Here is a 19,295-nt window from a genome sequence, read left to right on the forward strand (position 1 = left end):
TTTCAACACAGCCATTTCAAAGGCTTCTGCAAACAGCACGGTATGTTATGTAAAGTTATGTGGCTATTGGAAGGGAGTTCACGTACTGCATTAAGGTGAGGGTCCAGAATACTACTGGCATACTTAGCAGTAAATGCTAAATCACAGTTCAGTGAGGTCACATAGTAATTCAGATTATCCCTTTTATTACATTTGACTAATAAATCTTTGGAAATTAGAGCCTGACAAGTTCATAACAGCATTTCAACGTTTCAGTGGTGCATGCAGAATACATATACCTATAGAATTTTATAAACACATTAAAAATGCTGCAGCAAGTCCAGAATAAGAATGGAGGAAAAAGTAGCCTTAATGTCAGATGCCACCAGACTGAGAAGTTAGGCTGAAAGCTGTGCCTCCACTTTTAATCTGAACCCCAAGAATGGAAGAAAAAGTAGTCAGATGCCACCAGACTGAGAAGTTAGGCTGAAAGCTGTGCCTCCACTTTTAATCTGAACCCCCTCAACTGAAGTAGAGCAGTTTATCGTTCGGTTCCAGTGAACAGATTTGCACATCAGACATTTCACTACATTATGGGTGGGAAAATGTTAAATATGTTTTCACTGCAGTTCCATGGGTCGCTGGCATGGGCGTAAGCCAAGACCATACAGTTAAGATTATTGCACCACAGCTATTGGTCATGCAGCTAGCTCTATGGTAACTAAGAGCATTTAATACTTAGACAGTATGATTTCATTATCGCAAACAAAATTAAAGAGTCCTTTGCCACGTAAAGACAATCCAAGCAAAAGTTGGCACCATTCCACTAGGCTGTTAATTGAATTTTTTTTTCCATCAGGATTCAAAAGGAGGAGGGGATTAAGGGAACTCACTGGTATAGCAACATGGTTGAACGCAAACCTATGCTGCGGAAGACTTACCATCATCCAGGTACATCTGGTCCAATTCCTCAGGTTCTCGCTTGATCGTTACAGGAATAGGGGCCAAATTATGATTACTTTCCTCATGCAACTCTGGTAATGACAGTGGTTGGGTTGTTGGAGACTCATTTCTGTGAACCTTCGGCAGTTGCTGCTGCTGTTGACCCATTATGGATGAGTGAGTTGGACTGCAGGACTGCAAATAGGTTGGCTCTTGGGTAACAGATGGAACTGGAGAAGAGGGACTGTTGGGATAGAGTGTTTGTTGATAACCAAGGGGACAGCTACTGCTCAGATGTTGACTCACCTGCGGCTGCAGCATGATGTGAGATGATTGCTCGGGGGAGCTTGGGTGCACAACTATAGATCTTGGCACTTCCTGTATGGTGGGGACACCTCCAGCAGGCTGCTGAAGTCCGAGGTGACTGTGGCCCGGGTTGGGGATGCACTTGTAAGGAGAAGACGAAAGGTCATGCAGCTTGGGGCTTGCGTTGGGAGAGGGTGACATCACGGCATTTCTCTGCTGACAGGAGGCAAAGCCAGCCACAAGGCACGAACCGGGATCAGGGGGCATCATGATCTGCTGGCTGTAGTACGGTTTAGAGAGAGGGCTTAAGCCTTGGTTCATTGGTCCACAGGTTTGAGCAGGCTCATAGTCATCTGTGGGTTCTGTTTTTATAATTGGAACTGTTAAAAGAAAAAAGTTTTAAATAAACATGAGTTGCGTATTGGTATGATCAAGTTGGCTTGTGGCTAGGATACCCTTTGCAAAACAAACAACGTCTTGAATAAGACTCTGTGTGTCTTTTGCCCAGTTCTCCCACCCTATAAAAAAAAAGAAGAATGAGTCATCAGCACAAGAAAGTCACAGCTGGTTCTAATATTGAAAAGGGCTATTTTCTTTGGACTCTCCTCCAGCACTAATGTGCTATAAAAATCTATTTGCAAATAGCTGTGCTTCAGTGGAAGCTTCGGACCCAAGGGCTCCACGGATTTGTAGTAATCAAAGCAAGAATTTTAACTTGGATATACTACTGCATTTCTACAGCTACTGATGGCCCATTTGATAAATGTCTGCACATTCGGTAAACTGGAGCATAATAAGGTAGAGATGGGGCTTTCATAGTTCAGTAAAAAGAAAATTGCAGAGATACTTGACAAACTACTATGTACAAGAAGTTTTCAATTATGAGGATATTCTTGAAAGAGTATGATTTGATTTATGTAGTTTCTACATGATTGTGTTTAGTATTACTAACCAGCCAGTGGGTGTAAAACATTCATTAAGTTTCATCCAACTCTCAGTGATCCGAAGTTGGATCCGAACTGCTAATGCCAGCTCCTAAGAAATGTTAACTCTGGCTACCAAAAAACCTGATTCTTATTGTAGACTTCTGCTCGATCTGCCCATTGTCCCAAAAGAGGCTCTAATTGAGCTGTCAAGCATTGTCTCTAAATACCACCAGAACGACTGTTTATGAGCATCAACCCAGTCATGACAGATGTAGAGCTGCTTTCTCAAATCAGAGAAAAGATCAAATCAAATCAAAGTGTCTTTTTCACATCAGCTTTCTCTCTCAAATTAGGGAGAGGTGCCTTTGCTGCTTCTCCTACAAGATATACAGGTAAAAGACACCCACTTCCTCTATCAGGAAAATTATCAATAATAGGGCCAAGCTAATCTGCAGATGTATTTTTTCTAAACAGATGCAACTGTAATGCACAGAAGAATTGAGTATGGATGCACAGTGGCATTTATCTTCTCTCCCAGAAAGAGATCCACAGGAACAACCATTGCTTGAAGGTGCAGTTGGACATTTACAGTGACAGCAGAGAATATCTTTCAGAATATTAGAATAACGGACCCACCATGGCACAAAGTTATTAATGAAACAACTTTGCACAACTCAGCTCAGAGCACATACACGTTGTGTGTCTCTGACTCTACTTTCATTTGCATGTGTTTTACAAACACTCTTATACATTCTCCATTTACTATGTTTGTGTATGAGTGTTTTGGACCCTAAAAATGCACGTGCATGCATGTGTACATATAAAACCTCTTTCAACACTCAAAAATTTTGCTTGTGGTGAATACACTTCACTACCCTTGTTTTACAGTCCCCTATCCTCTTTTTAACTTTTCTCCTTTTATGTTCTTTCACATATAGATGCTTGCAACACTTGTTTCAGGATTTCTAGCACCCCTAGTAAAAACATGTCTGTGTATGTAACAGATGCACAGATGCTGCTCAGGATGAATGTGCTAAGGATAATGGACTGTCATTGGATTCCTCATAATCTTGTTTTCACCTGCCCATGTGTTGCTCACCGGCTTGCAGGGCTACTAATGCACTTGGCTGTGGAGAAGCAGATTGCAGGTTCAGTGACAGCTTTATAAAACCAGTATCATACCCTTTATGAAAATGCAAGACCAAAGAAACACACCCAGATAAACATAGCAGCTCAGATATTGTAAGAAAATACCTTTAACAAGTTCCTGAGCTAGCAAATATTCTCATGTGTTTTATATTAGGTTCACTGTACTAGCACTAACCACAGCACAGCTGGAAATATAATGGTTGTTGAACACTGAATTTTCGCAATATATCACTGTTATAGAAACACCTGTGCTAAATAATTCCAAGCTCAACCACTGGTAATTCAACTCCAATAAACCCTGGAGTTGTCTGACTTGTTATAACCTAGGGAAGGGTTATAGCCCTGGAGGCAGGCAGGCTGGAGGCTTTAAAGAAGGCAGGTTCTGATCTAGGGCTGATTTTTCATTGTAGCTCTTCTATGGCACATCTTTGCTACTTGGTTTACCAGGTGCTTTTTTGTCACTTCATATTGTTTTTTTTTTCTTCATAAAAGCAATGCCATGGGGTCTATTTGAAGGTTTGATTAGTGGTCATGAAAATTGGGAATCTGTTTTTGTATGCTGCTACACTAAAATACACCTGCTGCAAACCAACAGACGATAACCAGTACATCCTGCTCTGCACTGGGGTGAAGGACTGATGGGCAGAAAGGACCCTATTCCAGACCTGTTAGTCCGAAAAACTCTCTTAGGATGGATGGTGACAGCAACGAAGGACACTCTTGTCTGCCTATAAATTCAGAGTTCAGAGGGACTGGTGTTAAGCACAAGACTGGTCAGGATAAGTCACAGGGTAAGTCACAAGATACCAACCTGATGGCAGGTTGGTAGCCAGAGAGGGAAACAAGAAGGAGGGATATGAGATTAAGTGGGACCTCTATTCTGACATCTGTTTACACTGTCCCTTTCTATTGCTCTGAACTGATACTCTTGTGCATCTGCTGTTTCATGTAATGGGAAACACATTGTCTTTAAATGGACAGGTAATACCTGCACTTAGGCTTAGAGGTGTCTGAACTTGTACAACTGATTGTCTCCACTACCTTCTTTAAATGTGTGTTTTCAACACAGTAAAAAAAGTTTCACCCTTTCTAAGCATCATATATTTTCTTTGTATGCTAATCTCATCACTAGAATAGGTATCACACTGAAAAAGTATTGATGAGGAAATGGTGAAGGGATTTGTATCTGACTTTTCAGTACTTTGCCATTTGTATAGCCATTTAACACTGTGCAGAGTGAACGTATGGATCTTACCAAACTGGGATGGCAGCCACTCACTTCCCTTTAAAAAAGTGTGAATGTCTTAACAGGGTACCAGTTTGGAGAAGGAAACTCTGCAGAATTATTGTTTTTTTCCCTGGAGAAACCATTACTAATGACCCAGATAATCTGTAATCAGACCTGCAAAGCTGAGCATGTCAGCAGAAACGTGAGACGTTAACACATCTCTCTCTGGTTAGACCTCAACTTTTGTATTTTACATTAATAACCATATTACTTGACTTGTGGAGGACAGATACTCCACAAATTGCTACATTACACTAGTTAACAGTTTATTTATGACACTATCCTCCATCTGCTCCTTCCCAGTCTACATAATCACTAAATGGAGAAACAAAGGCCAAAAAAATCTTTGTCAGCTTGCATTTCCAAACTCAAGTCAAACGAGCTGTGGGTCTGACCTCCTGGTTATTCTGAATATACTCTGACTATGTCAAAAGTTGCTTTAAATCCCCTTATATTCCTTCTTTAAAAGGCCAATCTTTTAAACTCAGCAAAGAACTGCAGGGGACCCAAGAGCTGTGGGTATTTCAAGGCACACCTTCCAAAACCAGTGCAGGAACAGCCTGTACCTGTGCTCACTGGCTACCCACTTACCTCACAGTGTCTACGGCATTACTCAAGTAAGTTAAAATACTTGCATGTAATAGGGCTACCAGTACCTAACACACCCTACCCACTGACTCCTGGGCGGCGGAGACCCTCATCTCAGGTGAGCAGCTGCAGCTGACTTAGAGGAGCTGAGGATACAAACCTTACGAGCCTGCCGTCACCGTTTCTCCTAGGCAGGAACCCAGTGGTTGCGGTGGCTGATTGCTGGCCAGCCGTGGGCTACCGGTACCACTTACCTATTGACTCACGCTTGATTAACAGCAAATCTTTACAGACCCAAGCTAGAAAAAGGGGGTTCCTTCTCAAACACATCCCTGTGGAGGCATGGGAAGCTAGCTTCTGTAATAAATATCCACTTCCACGGTCATATATGAATATTTCGCACAGGGAGATGCAACATGATACAGAGAGTGCGGTTAATTTTCTCAGGATTAATATTTAACAGAGAACAGTATTAGCCTGACTAACTTCTAGCTGAAATATTTCAAATCTTAAGTGACTTGGTAAAAACCTGCCAGATGAAAGAGACACTCCTAGTCACACAGCAGGCCTGGACTGGCAATAGACTAGAAAGCCCTACAGCTGTTCAGAAACTGCAAGCACTTTTAGCAGAAACCGGACTATTTCTTAAATTCAGCAGAGCCGCATCAAATAGCAACAAGCGTTCTGTCTCAGAGCTGCTCCATGGCGCTGAGATAACTCCCAGTCTTGCAGACCCTCAGATGGCTAGAACGAAAAGCTGTTCCTGAATTTGCCATAAACTGATAGTTGCCAATAATAAATCGCAGCAATGAAGCCAGAATTTGGGAAGTTGTAAACAGAAAAGATGATGCATTTTTTACATGCGCTCAGACTCAAAAGTAATGTCACTTGTTTAAGAGACCCTACTCTGCTGAAGGATCAGGCCCTTGCCATAAAAAGGAAGAAAATTAATGAAGTTTGGTTTTCACGGTGAATTTTGAAACACTTGTTACTTCACAATGCATTAGGTCAGCTGGTCCTTGATTCTGAATATTAATATATGACAGAGCTCACAGTTCTAAATTAGTCTGATAAGCAACTTAATCTGTGCTAATTGGTTTTCAGTGGTTCGACGATACCTTCTTAGACTCTGGACTCAAGTCATTATGTCATCCAATTTAATACGACGTTCTGAGAATTGCACGTTGGCAGCAGCCCTGGCTATAAATCAAAGCTTCTTACTCAGAGAGACCAGGGTTATGACATCATACTGAGGCACTGGGTGGAAGACAATGGTCCTTCTGTGTGGGTCTCAATCTGGGAGAAATACTTCAGCCAGTTCTACAAGCCCACGTTTAAATTAAAGGCCTTTCTAGCAGGTAAAAAGTTAATATATCAAACCTTGAAGAAAAATAATGTAACATGTACATGCAGTAAAGGGAGTCAGAAAGCGCTTAAGAATAAATTATATGTATTTTTGACAATTGTAACAAGTCTGTTTGCTATAGCACTTTAGCAATCCAGATGGGTTTTTAAACTTTTTTGGGGGGAGTGCTATTAAAATATGTGAACTGAGAAAATATAATCGTATAAATTAAACAGATGTTTATCCTGATTAACTTTAAACTAACAAATTCCCATTTTCATGTAGTATTATCAATGCAGACATTTATGGCACTGTAATATATTTATTTTACCCTTAAGTTTGATTGAACCTATCAAACAAAATAACCACCTTTCACAGTGCAGACTATGATGTAGTTCCCTGGCATCAGCACACAGATTTTGGTTACCATAAGAAAATCAAAACACTACTTTTTTCATCATGTGTACACACACATTCCTTCAACTTCTGGTCTAAATGTCTCATAATTGGTAAGAATTTGGGATGAGATATTCAAAGAGGCTTGAGGAGTTAGGTGGCTAAATCTCCATTAAGGAGCTGAACTCTGCATGTTGTTTGCGCCTTTGCAATCCACCCACACCATCAGACAGTTTCGGGCCAGGCTGCACACCCTCTTCACCATGAACCAGACGTTCTGCACGGGTCATCCCAACTGCTGCCACTGCTCTGCTGCTGGCTAACGGGAGACACAGTTAGCCACGTGGACACCTCTCCATGTACAGCTTAGCCACTCAGGATTCGTGCAAAGGCAAAATCCTGGCTACTGTGGCAGCGTCATCTGGACCCAGCAAGCTTGAGCGGAGTGAGGACCTCACCCCTCATTCTGACTCAGGAACAGTCTGGTGTTGGGGGTTGGCTGCCCTCAGAAACTATAATCCCCCGGTTTCGTAACACCAGCGCAGCGGTGGCCAAGCAAAACTTTCTGAAATGCCTGGCCAACGTATCTGCAGCGGTGTCCATCTCAGTGACAAGGGACTGTCAAGGGACATCACTGGGGCGCTCAAGCCCAGGGATGCCCTGAGACAGTCACTACAGGGGCTTTTGCAGATGCTGTGAACTGGGTATTTTTCCCCAGGCACCAATTCAACCGAAACATTTTTAAGGTCAAGCTACTATCAAGCCTTTGCTTTTTTATTTAATAAAACCAGAGCACAGTGACTCAGAAACAAAGGGAGCCTCATGCTATCAAGAAGCTGTAGGCAGCACACGTGCGATTGCAGCTTTCACCTACACAAGTATCTGAACCCACTCACCCTGCCTTGCTAGTACACTGCTACTGGTACTGCTCACTGAGCAGGTACACATGCCTGCCTGCCTTCTTTGGGTTTATGTGGATATGTATTTTATGGGATCAGATGCATATGAACAATTTTATACAAGAATAGCCTCCAGGTAAGTGGAAGCCTTGTGCATACATCTCAGCCAATAATCTCGGACAGTGCCATTATCTGATTAGAAAGTGCTTTCCAGCTAACTAATTTACTAAATGCTTTTCAACAGCTGTTAAACTATTAGGTTATTCACTGCGTATTTATGAGACAGAAGATTATATATGGTAGCTTGGTTGAACGGGGTGGGGAGGAGTGGAAGTAGGCGGAAGGAATTTGGGTTGTGTTAGTACAGACCATAGGCATTAGCTTTCTTTCAAAGAAAATGGGAAAATCTGTAAAAGGCAGGATGCATTTTCCATCGTAACACATTATTAAAACCTACAGTGTTGAGAAGGATAAATCAAGTCCCGCAGTATGCCCACCTGGGCTGCTCCCAGGGTGCAGCACCCGGCTCCACTGCTGCCTTGAGCTGAAGGTGTAACTGCACACAACACCCAGGCTGCACTGGCCAAGGCTTTCTACGTCGTTGCTGTCAGACACGTTAAAATCCACTGGCGTGAGGTCTTTTTTGACGATGCACAACATCAGCGCCGACATTACTCCTGCTCTCCTGACGAGGGGAGTAGGATAGGAGAGCGGGCCCTGTGAGCAGGGGTTCCACAAGGCAGAAGCGTGGGGGCTGCCCGACCTCCCCAGTCCTGGCAGTCCTGCAGAAAGCTCTGCAGGGATGGGCTGTCAGGAGGGCATCCTTACCGTAACAGTCCCTACCCTGTCTGTCCTGGATCAACCCTCTCCAGAGAGGGGTTTGGACCTGGCTGACCTCAGCCATCTCGGATCTGAATGCAGATGGATGCAGTCCCTCCCACAGCCAGCAAAACACATCATTGCCCATGCATGTCACCTCCAGAAGCCACCACCACTACATCCCCTTCAGGATCAATCACTGGACTAGATTAATTATAGTGATCAGAAAAAAAATAAGCATCTCTTGTAATCCATCCCACATGATTCTAAACCCTGTTCTCCCTTGCAAAAGTTTTACCTTTTGGCTTTTAAGCTAATTGGAAGATCCTAAAGCCCCACATTTGCTAATATATTCATGTGAAATCACTGGGAAGTCAGGGAAATACTCATGCAGAGGGGTTCAGTGACCGAAACTACAGGCTGGGTTTTGTCATCTGAAGGGGAATATTTGAAAATTTGAATATTTGAGGTAGTTCCAAAAGACAACTTTATGAACCGGAAGGTAACTATTATGGGTGATAGTTACTGCTGTGACAGAGTCTTCTAGTCAGACACAGCCCGGGACTTCTGTATAGTGCTAAGTCCACCCTTGCCTGCTGCAGGGACATCGCATCACATAGGTAATTCTCCTTCCTGACCTTCCAGGTGAAAACGGAGCACCACGGAGTGAGGCAGAGGTTTGCCTCTGAAGATCAAGATGAGGGCATCTGCAGGTTGGGTGTGGCTGGCTAGGCTCCAGCCAACAGCCGGAAAAGGATGTCACCTGAAGTGTGAGCAGCTCTAGTGGGGACCCAGAAAATGAGAGCAAAAGCCCCCAAGGAGGGGGATAATGCTGGTGAGCATAACGCGTGTCTTCTCCACTCTGCTGCAGACCTCGCATAGCTGCTGGAAGGGAGCAGAGGGGCTGATGCACCAGTCGATGAGGAATTTCGTGATCCTCTTAAATGGAAACAGGAGTCCAACAAAATCTGACCTGCTTTTTCTTACTCCGTCAGATGTCAGAAGTAACAATCAACCACCTAGCAGCCAAAATGAAATAGTCACAGCACACTGTGTAAAAGTGAGCAACTGTGATTCTATTTTCACTTAAAATTAAAAAAAATACCCTGGGGCCAACCTTCCCCCTCATCCCTCCTGTGGCCCTCCCCTGGGCAGGCTTTGCAGCAGCCCGGCTGATCCCTGGGCCGGATGGAAACACTTCCAGCAGGTCCAAGGCTTCACGCCTGCCTCAGCTACCCTCAGTCCCGCAAGGGACCTGGGAACGTGGCACTGAGCTAAGGTGGGGCCTGGGGGTAACACACTCCTACTGACTTCCACGGCCCTTTCTCCGTCTCCCCAGGCCGGCCGCATGGTGCTGCCCGCCGCGGCACTGCCGTGGACATGTTGCATACGCTGTGGGTTCACGCCGCCGGCACTGAATTCGGCCCCGCTTCCCCATCCGCCAGCAAATTACCACCACTTTGCAGACATGTCTAGGCTTCGTGCCTCCAGCATTAAAATTCAACAAATACTCCAGAGGTAAGAGGTGTTGGGAGATGACAAAAGCCGTGCTCTGTCACGTCAGAGCGGCAACGCCTTGCATCCTCATTTTATTGTTTTTTGCTACGGCAGCCGATGTCACCTTTTCACGTAGAAAGGGAGCTGTGGGCGGAAGAGCCAAGGTGAAACAGAGGCACGGCTGCTCAGTGCAGTCACTAGAAAACTGCTGATTGTAATCATGTGTAGGGCAGGCAGGAGATAATTTTAGAGCGGAGGCAGGAAGTTAGGAGGATGCTGACAGCAATGCGCAGTGGCACCGCTCACCCTTTTCAGAAGCACACCGAGAGCGTCACTTTCGCACCGCCGGGCTGTAAACAACAATACTAAGGCACATCCAGTCACCACAGGCAGGCTCTCAGCACAGCTCCATACCCACAGGTCCAAAGGACCCGCGTCCCCACCACGTCACTTGTTTAGGCGGCCAAGTTTTCAGAGATGCTCAGCACCCTGGGGCTGGTGCCTGCAGGAAGGCAAGAGACACTGCAGAAAAGCTGGCTCTGTGCGTGAAGGCTGCACGCTTGGAAATCTGGTTGCGAAACACATCTCAAAATAAAAGCTGCCCAGCATATCAACACCATTTTAATAAAAACTAGAAGCAGTGAAATGATTTTTTAATAATGCTTTGACAATTAGTAAGCCTGACGGAACAGAACCCGGAAATACGGTATCATCAACTCTTTGCAAAGAGATATTTTTCATTCCAGTACAAGAAACACATCAACTTTCCTTTTTCCATCTTATTAAATTTTTCCTAGACAAACTACCCTGTCTTTGCTTAGTCAAGTATCACTACTTGTCTAAGTACAATTCAAAGAAGATTTTTTCTGTTAACTGTTCTTGATACCAATATTCTTTAGATAACAGAAATCACAGACAGCATCTGCTCCTATCTGCAAAAAAAAAAAAGTTCTTGAACACATTTCCTCTATTCTGATGTACCTACTTAAAAGAAATCCGAATAAACAGAGAGCTAACCCTTATCAACCCCCGTGTGTTGTTTAAAGTCTTCTGAGCTGGAAAGCTCCTTCATCTTTCTTAGCAGCACAGGATTGGTAACCACGGCATACGTCTGCTTGCTTGTGTGCTTCTTCAGCCTCTCCAGATTAGTTTATACCTCAAATGCTACTGCTTATGCCTAGTAATTTCAGAAGACTACTCCTCCTGTTTGAAATGCATACATGGGCCAATAGTATAATAAATTCATAGAAGCAAAATAGCATGCAGTCATAAACAGAAATAAAAACAAAGCATTTTTCTAGAGGGTAAGGTTCACAAACGCAAGGTTCACCAATGGTTTTCCAAAATGCACGCAGCAGAGCCACAGAAGACACCTGCAAAGAGCTGCAGCAGTGGAGGGACTTTAAAAGCTGAATATCCATGTGCCTGCTCATTGTGCTTTGTTCAGACGCCTGACTGCAGCATCTGGTCCTGCGCCTTTCTCCTCCTATTCTGACGGGATGCAGCAATGCAAAATGTATTAGTACTTACCATATGATCTGCAGGAATTCACCTGTGCCAGAATGGTATGGAAACTACGTAGATTTCTGTGCAAGGTATGTCTGGCAAGAAGTCTCAAGAGCCTACAGCCTGCAGGCTCCAGGACAGAACTGATATGCAATTGCTCAGCAATGAGTAATACTGAAGCAGACTAAAAAAAATTACATAGCAGTTATTCCTGTACGATATAAGCTAATAGAGGATTTGGGGATTGCTCATACTCAGCAGAACAGTAAACTAAAATTTCAATTAAAAGTGGATTATGAGTACTTAGGTCTACGGGCTGTCCCAAGTCAAAGACCCATTTGGCCCGTTTTACAGATCCTGGCTCCCATTTGTGAAGTCTCTACTTTCTGTTTTGTTTTGTTATTTAAACTTTTCATTTACAGAGCAGTGAGATTCTTTTTTTTTACAGCTTTTCTTATTTCTTTCTGAGGCAGAAACTTGTCTTCACCAAGTAGGTCCCTGCTCTGCAAGACACTTGAGCTAACACAGAGGAGAAGTGCAATCCTGCCGTATCTCCACAGCACGGGAGAAGTCGTACGGCGGCGACACCGTAACACTCCGGTGGAGAAGGCAGCTTGTGCTGACTGCATGTCACAGAGCTGTACTCCATGGAGCCACTACAGGACCATCCACGGGAGATGGGATGAGGGAGGCCACGTGTCCCTGGATCCACTGGCTGTTCTCCCCTAGGGAACGAGGAGAAACAGGAGCTACAGGAAAAAAAGCGCTATTGCTCTGCAGTCAGGGTGGGAGCCGCACAGCCAGCCCATGGCTCTCCCGCTGGTTGCACCGTCCGCACATGACGACACCCACCCCAGCAGCACAGCCAGGGGCTCACACAATATTTAGGCTTTAGTCCATAGACGGTATTTTGCTTTGGCACAGTCCAGTTAAGCTGTAAAATATATGTCTAACGTGCGTCACGCAGCTTTTGAAAGATCCCTCACACAGAAATACCTGCCAACTTATGGTAGGCACTGGAGTGTTAGCATTTTGACTAGTCCTAAAGCACTGAAGGAGAAGCAGCTTACAGGATACCATCTGATTTGTGGAAATCCGCATCTTAACTTGATGACCAGTCTGACATTCACTTGTCAAAAACCTACACAATCTATGTTTGTGGCCTTTGTTTAAATAGGAGACAAAGTGTTACCTGGACCAAAATACTGCTTATCTCCTTTACTTTTTTCCACACTGATCATACAGTGGTTGTTGACTCAAATATTTTTTTCTTCGTGAGCTAAACTTTTTGGTTTTCTACAGTGTCTTGAAACACTAAAAGAATGTTGTGAGTGGAATCAAATAAAGCAGATCATCTTAAAATGACTCACAGAAATACAGCAGCGTAAACAACTGATTTCGGTTATTGTGCATGGTTTCTGAATACGCAGTCAAGGTGATCGTATCTGTCTTTGAAAGGCACAGTGGAAACAACCACCAGCAACAGGGCAAAACCTTACAGCCACAACACAAGCATAATAAAAACACACTATACTATTAATTCTGATGATTGCAGAAACACATTCACTCTTACTACTGCTATGAGAGAGTTAAGTTGTTTTACCTATATGTACATATACATGTATATTAAGACAACGTGAGCGAAGAACCAACCAGGAATGCGGAGAGGCGTATTTACTATGAATACCTGCTTCCCTTTACCCTTTTCTGGTGTTACATTATTTTCTTTCACGTTTTCCTACACTGAAAAGATTTCGCATTAATTTAAATCAGTACAGCAGACTGAACAAGATTCCCAATGTTTTCAACAATTACCATAATTAAAGATGTCTTTGCAGAATAAAGCCTAGGCTGGTTCTTCATTCCCTGTCACTAGGTAGACATTCCCATCTCTTCACATCAAATGAAATATCAAATGTTTCAAACTCAGAATGGTGGTAGCATAAGGCAGCAGTGAATACTGTTCTCATGATTTAGAATAAAATGGTAAATAATGGCCTATGTAAAGGCTGTAGAGGAAAGATGCTGCCTAATAACAGCAAGTAACAACTGGCATGTATCTGAAATACTTAGGAGGGTAACCTGAGTGGCAAGGCAATACCTGTTGGCATCTACAAGAGATTTTTGTTGATGAAAAGTATTGTGCAAGAGAATAACAACTCTTTTTGTTTCCAATTTAAGAGATGAACAGTCTTTAAACACACACAGACGTACCTACTGGGGAGGAAGTTTGCATAAGTAGGCTGATTCAGTGAAGCGTAGCTACGCAGCACATACACAATAAGCGATCAGTTGCCCGTGTCAGGTTTCCTATACTTTTATTTTAAAGTCCTGATAAAAGTCTGGAGTGCATGAAAGCTAACTGGGTGAAATTCCAAATGTGTGTTTTATGGAATTTCACCTGCAAAAAGTTGGCAGGTCTCTGCAAGTCATGTGACATTTCCATCAGAATGACTATTATCACTTGGGAAGTCTACAAAAAAGCATGAACCTAATCATTTTTCTAACTTCTCTTCCTTCCAAAACAGCAATAACAAAACAACCACCCTGTTTTCCTACATTACCAAAAAAAAGGGTTGTCAGAAAAAGAGCCATTTAAAATTAAAAAAATCCCCAAACTACATGTACTTGCTATTAAAATCTTCATATGAGCCTGTTTGGAACTCAGCTAGCATGAGTGACACTATTGTCACATCACCACCACTAATAAAAGTTTCAAAAAATCCTGGCACACGTGTTTCCGAACATTTCCTATACATGAAGCATTTTGTATGATGCACTCTGATCTCCATCCACACTGTGCTTTTCACCGCTACCCACGAGTGACATCAGCCCGGAGCCCTATTTTGACTCCACGCGAGACACTGAGATGCAAGATGACTGGAAGGAGAATCCCCACACCCCCTCCAGCTCAGGGCCCAGCATGCTTTCAATGCTGTGATGTGAATTTAGAAGTATTATTCAAATGCAATGTACCCTCTGGGGCCCTGAAGTCAGACTGAGAGCTGACAGCAACTTAGCGGAGAGCTCAGCATGTTCACAATCTCTGGGTACACGTGTGAGGTTTTGCCGGACCACTTTAGTTACAAAAAGCAGGAATTCCTTGTTCCAACAGGTCTCTGCCACCAATCCAAAAGAAAATAATCTGCAGAGAAGGTCTCTCAGGCGGGCAGCAGAGAGAAAGACAGCTCTCATGGTTTGACTCTCCCTCTCATTTTATAGTGCCAGGTATACCTCCACATTACTCAGGTTACTAAAGAATTATCACAGCCATGTATCTTTCTAAGTAATCATCATTACTTCTCATTTTTACTAGCAGAGATAAGGAATATATTCTGTTACCATTAGCAGGAAGATAGGTGAAAAGCTGGTACTGGCTTCTCTTTCTCTTTCCGTTGCAGACATAGAAGTTGACCTGAACAGGGCTGGTAATTCTCTGATTGCGGAAAGGTGGTATCTCAACCACCAACGAATTCTGCAAAAGCAACAAATCAGAAAGTCAAGGCATGACTAAGGCAGTTGAGCTGTACAATAGTATTCACATGTTAACCCTGAGAAGGAGGTGCCCGGGCTCACAAGGAGGAACATACTCTCTGCAGGGGAACGGGTGGGTTTTGTGGTCAGGAATGGCCTCCTGCCATCCCCAGTGGCCATGCAAAGGACTCCAGAAGTAAGGAAATAAGATTTTAGCGTGGCTCAGGTCCTTACAAAATCCCTAGCCTTTACCTCTTCCCTTTGGTCATCAAATAAGATACCACGTATGGACAAGGGTCTATCCCTCCCGCCTCTGACAAGAACCTGAGACTACAATAGAATTGTGGTCTCTAACACAGCAGGAGAAAACACAGTCGCTCAGCTGGCAGGTCATCTCCAGTGTTATCTCACCCTAAAACAACTTCTTTGAAAGAATAAGACAGGCATATGATTATTCAAATCTTTTCATTTTCCACAGTGAAATGTTATTTCATGTAACAACTCTGGAAGTATTAAGCATGCTGGATTCTGTGGATGGGAGATCTTGCAAGAACATCTAGCACTACAGGAATAAGGGCTGGAGAGTGCATAGATGATCTTCCACTGTCAGAAACCAAATGCTCCAGCATGGGGCTAAGGAACGACTTGGCTGCTAGGGCATCAGCTTACACAAATGCACAGTGGAATCTGCTATGACCATCAAAACCTTCCTTGGCACTTTTTGAAAGAATAAAAAGGGAATGCTCGTCTTAGCATCTGGCCTGCATTCAGCTGAGGTCTCTAAATTGTTTGCCTGCATGTCTCTAGTAGGTTTGCAGCTAACAAACTCTTGCATATTCCTGCAGAGGTGGAACAGTGGCCATATTTCCCACTTAAAAGTCATGGCTGAGGGAGCCACAATTCTCCAACTGTGGGCCTGGATCTCCTGTGAGGGGACTCACATTTCTTCTGCTGAAGGTAGACTAAAGCCAAGGAAAATGATCAGAAATTGCTTTGGGAACAGAGGGAAGAACTGACCCAGCAAGATAGAAGATGAGCAGACAAGGCTGGCCCATCCCCAACAATGAAAAAATATTTTCCAAATGGTCTCTCCTACTTTTGGGATAGCTTCCAATGAAGGATTTTTAGCCCATGCTCCCGTTAAAGAAATTTCCAGGAGGGGAGGCCTAAGTACTTGTTCTGTTTCAGTGGGGAGACACAGTGCCAAGGCCCTGGAAATCCCTCTTTAGTAACAGTGCTGGAGAAGGCAATATATATTTTTCATCTTGATGTTAAAATATTTAAGGCAGACTTACTGGCTTGCACATTTCTTTGTCGGTTTTGGCTTCCATTTCCCACACATGGTGACCATCTAAAAGACAAAAGGAAAAGATATCGCATTCTGTCCTTTTTTTCCTCTCCCAAGACTACAAATATATGACTTCTGCAAAAAAAATCTCTTTGAAGGGGCACCACATATACGAAAACCAGCTCTCAAAATGCATTGCCCGAGCACTGCCCAACCAGGAGGCTATCTGGGTACCCCACGATGGGAGTCCACTTATCTTTTTTGAGGGGGAGGAACCACAATCCAGAGTGCATGATATTACGATGGGGGAAAGCCACCAGGAGTTTATTCCACCACCAGTATGGCCAAAATATACACCTGTTCCACACCTTTCCCTTTGATCACTACCTGTGCAGTAAGCCATATTCAGCATTAATATTAAACAATACAAAACCAAACAAGCAGTACTAAGGAAGATCTTCAGCCGCGCAGTGTTTAATTTTAATATACTCCTAGTCTGGCTTGTCATAACCCTGATGCTTGGATCAAAAAGCAAGGCCATAGACTGGGAAACATAGCTTTGACTCCATTGTGAAGTTAGTTTAGCCCAGCTACAGAGGTCTCACCTACAGTTATCTGGAGCTGCTTCTAGTGGTGTGTGGAGTCCCCCTAATTGACTCTATGCCTGTTTTCAAGCAAAAAGCTTTTAAGCCACAGCTATCACTTTTTCTGGGGTTTCACTTTTTCTGGGGATCCATCTTCTGAAAAAACGGGTTTTGTCTGGTCATTTTTCCTGCACCTCACTGATAGTCCTTGGTCTATAACAGGTTCTTTTTTCTTCCTTGTGGCTTCAAAACTCAAGAGCAAAGAAATTGGAAAAATAATACAAAACGTAAGGTTCCATTCTGCAGGCCTAGAAAAACACAAACAGGTATGAAAGGCCACAAGCAGACTGCTGTCTGAGTTGGGCAGCGGGGACACATGCAGCCTCATGACTCCCACCATTGTCAGATGTCAATGGAATGAAAGGGAAAATGAGACTTTATGTCACCTCTTTTGTATATTTATTGCAGCATCGGGACATGCAAATGCAAATATTAGTTATTTTGAATGTCATCACATAGACATGGGCCTGCCTTAGAAAAACAGCTCTCAGCAAGGTAAAAGAGTGAATGCACTTTTTCTTCTTTACTCGTTTTCAAGGCCAGGATGGAGGTGACGCATTTAGAGCTGCCTGATTTATTACAAATGTCTGTAAATAATATTTTTGTGTACAGCTGTCCTACTGTGAAAGGAATGCTGCTGAGGGACTGGCCCTGGCAATTGTTTTAACGTTCAAAACCCCTTTCTTTTTAACGTATGGAAAGAAGAGCAACGTGAAAGCTGCAGCACAAACAGCACAGTGGATTTGGCAGATCCTTCTGGAGGAAACAACTAGCAGATCTACCCTTAGTTTCTTCCTACATTTTAAACTGGGATGTTGGAAAAGGAATCCGTTTAATTGGGACTGCCACTTTCAGCTGGGGGGAGAGGAGAAGCAGCCAAGCCGTGCTCCAGTCTCCTTAACGATGCCTTTTGAGAGCGGCAGAATTGAAGCCGACTTCTGGGGAGGACTAGCGATCACAATTTATCCAACAGATGCTTCCCCTGAGCTGTCAGTAGGAAAAACCTGACCCAAATTCGGCAAGCCAGGACACATCCCATGTCTGGGAGCAGCCTCCTTTATCTCCCACTTCATCTCTGCAGAGCCCCTGCAGCCCTGCCACCCCCCCACTCCCCCCCCAATTAATTCAATCAGTCCTAAAAGGAACACAGCACCGATACTATCACACATTTTGCAAAGTTTAGGAACTTCTGCTTTATAATGGGTTTGTTGGGGGTTCTTTCTTTGTTTTTTAAATCTACAGACATCCAGACCAGTATTCACCGTATTCAATTTGCCTTCATAAACGGATTACCAGAAGTTCAGGTTTTTTGCTATGTTTAATTTCTGCTCTGCAAGACAAATGATCTGATTCAGGTTTCTGGGTTTTATTTCCTGCAGTAAAATTCAAAATTACTCCATCTCTAGCTAATCTTTCAATTACTTCATGCAGCACTGCCTTTATGTGCTTTTGAAATTTTTATGATGACAAAGAGTTTGTTCAGAAATACTTTAAATGCTGTAATCTAAACTATTAGGAAAATAAAAATTCAGAGCCGAGGCTCGTCTTTGGAAGCTAGTAAGAACAATACAGGTTTTGGTCCAAGAAATTCCCCTGAGACTGTCCAGACCATTGCTGCTCAGCAGCTGAGGGGAAGGGGAAGAGAAGGAAGAAGTAGGGAATAGACAACTCATTAACAGCTAGTGACATTTCATTTAACAAAAACACAGGGAGGAAAGTTGTTATGAAGCAAGAGACAAAAAAAAAAAAAAAAAGACAATTCCTCATATTACGTCTGGTGAACCAAGAGGGAAATCTCAACACCCACGGACTGGGACCAGCTCCAGGAGGGAAACCTTAGACCACTACGTCAACGTCTTACAGTAAACATGTTTTGCAGGTTTATAATGTTCAGCTGAAGTTAAAAAAAAAAAAAAAAAGGAAGAGAGAAAGGAATAACGGCTCCCCAACAGTTTGTGGAAGCCCGAAGCATCAAGACAATCTGCCTGCGCTGGAGAAAACGTTTTTGCCACCTGTGCCCATAGGCCAGGGACCCTGGCGAGCAGGCGGGATGCCCCCTCCCGTCGGCGTGTGCTGGAGGAGCGAGGGGTGCTCGACCACAAAAGTTTCCATTGTACGCCTGCCACATCTGCAGCAGCGCGCCTGCTTCGGCCCCAGGCAACTCCCTCCTGGCTGCCAGCCAACCAAAGTACACCAGAGTAATTTATACCTTTCCAAAATGCAAATAATTCAAATTACAGACATAACAC

At 43.6% G+C, this 19,295-nt stretch overlaps 1 protein-coding gene across 1 annotated transcript in view; it reads right to left on the minus strand.

The window, feature by feature from the left end:
• Window positions 1-920: 920 nt before the first annotated feature.
• The window catches only part of NFATC1 (nuclear factor of activated T-cells, cytoplasmic, calcineurin-dependent 1), a gene marked incomplete at its 3' end in the record, with an annotated part of 38,629 nt that continues 20,254 nt past the window's right edge, over window positions 921-19,295 (minus strand). Inside the window, exons 5-7 of the mRNA XM_010155577.1 lie at window positions 16,410-16,465; window positions 14,983-15,115; window positions 921-1,607 (exon numbers count right to left, since the gene is read on the minus strand). Of these exons, the coding sequence (XP_010153879.1) occupies window positions 921-1,607; window positions 14,983-15,115; window positions 16,410-16,465 (876 nt within the window). The remainder of the gene's footprint in view (window positions 1,608-14,982; window positions 15,116-16,409; window positions 16,466-19,295) is intronic.

Source organism: Eurypyga helias, unplaced genomic scaffold (genome assembly GCF_000690775.1).
Source record: "Eurypyga helias isolate BGI_N326 unplaced genomic scaffold, ASM69077v1 scaffold1897, whole genome shotgun sequence".
Taxonomy (NCBI): Eukaryota; Metazoa; Chordata; class Aves; order Eurypygiformes; family Eurypygidae; genus Eurypyga; species Eurypyga helias.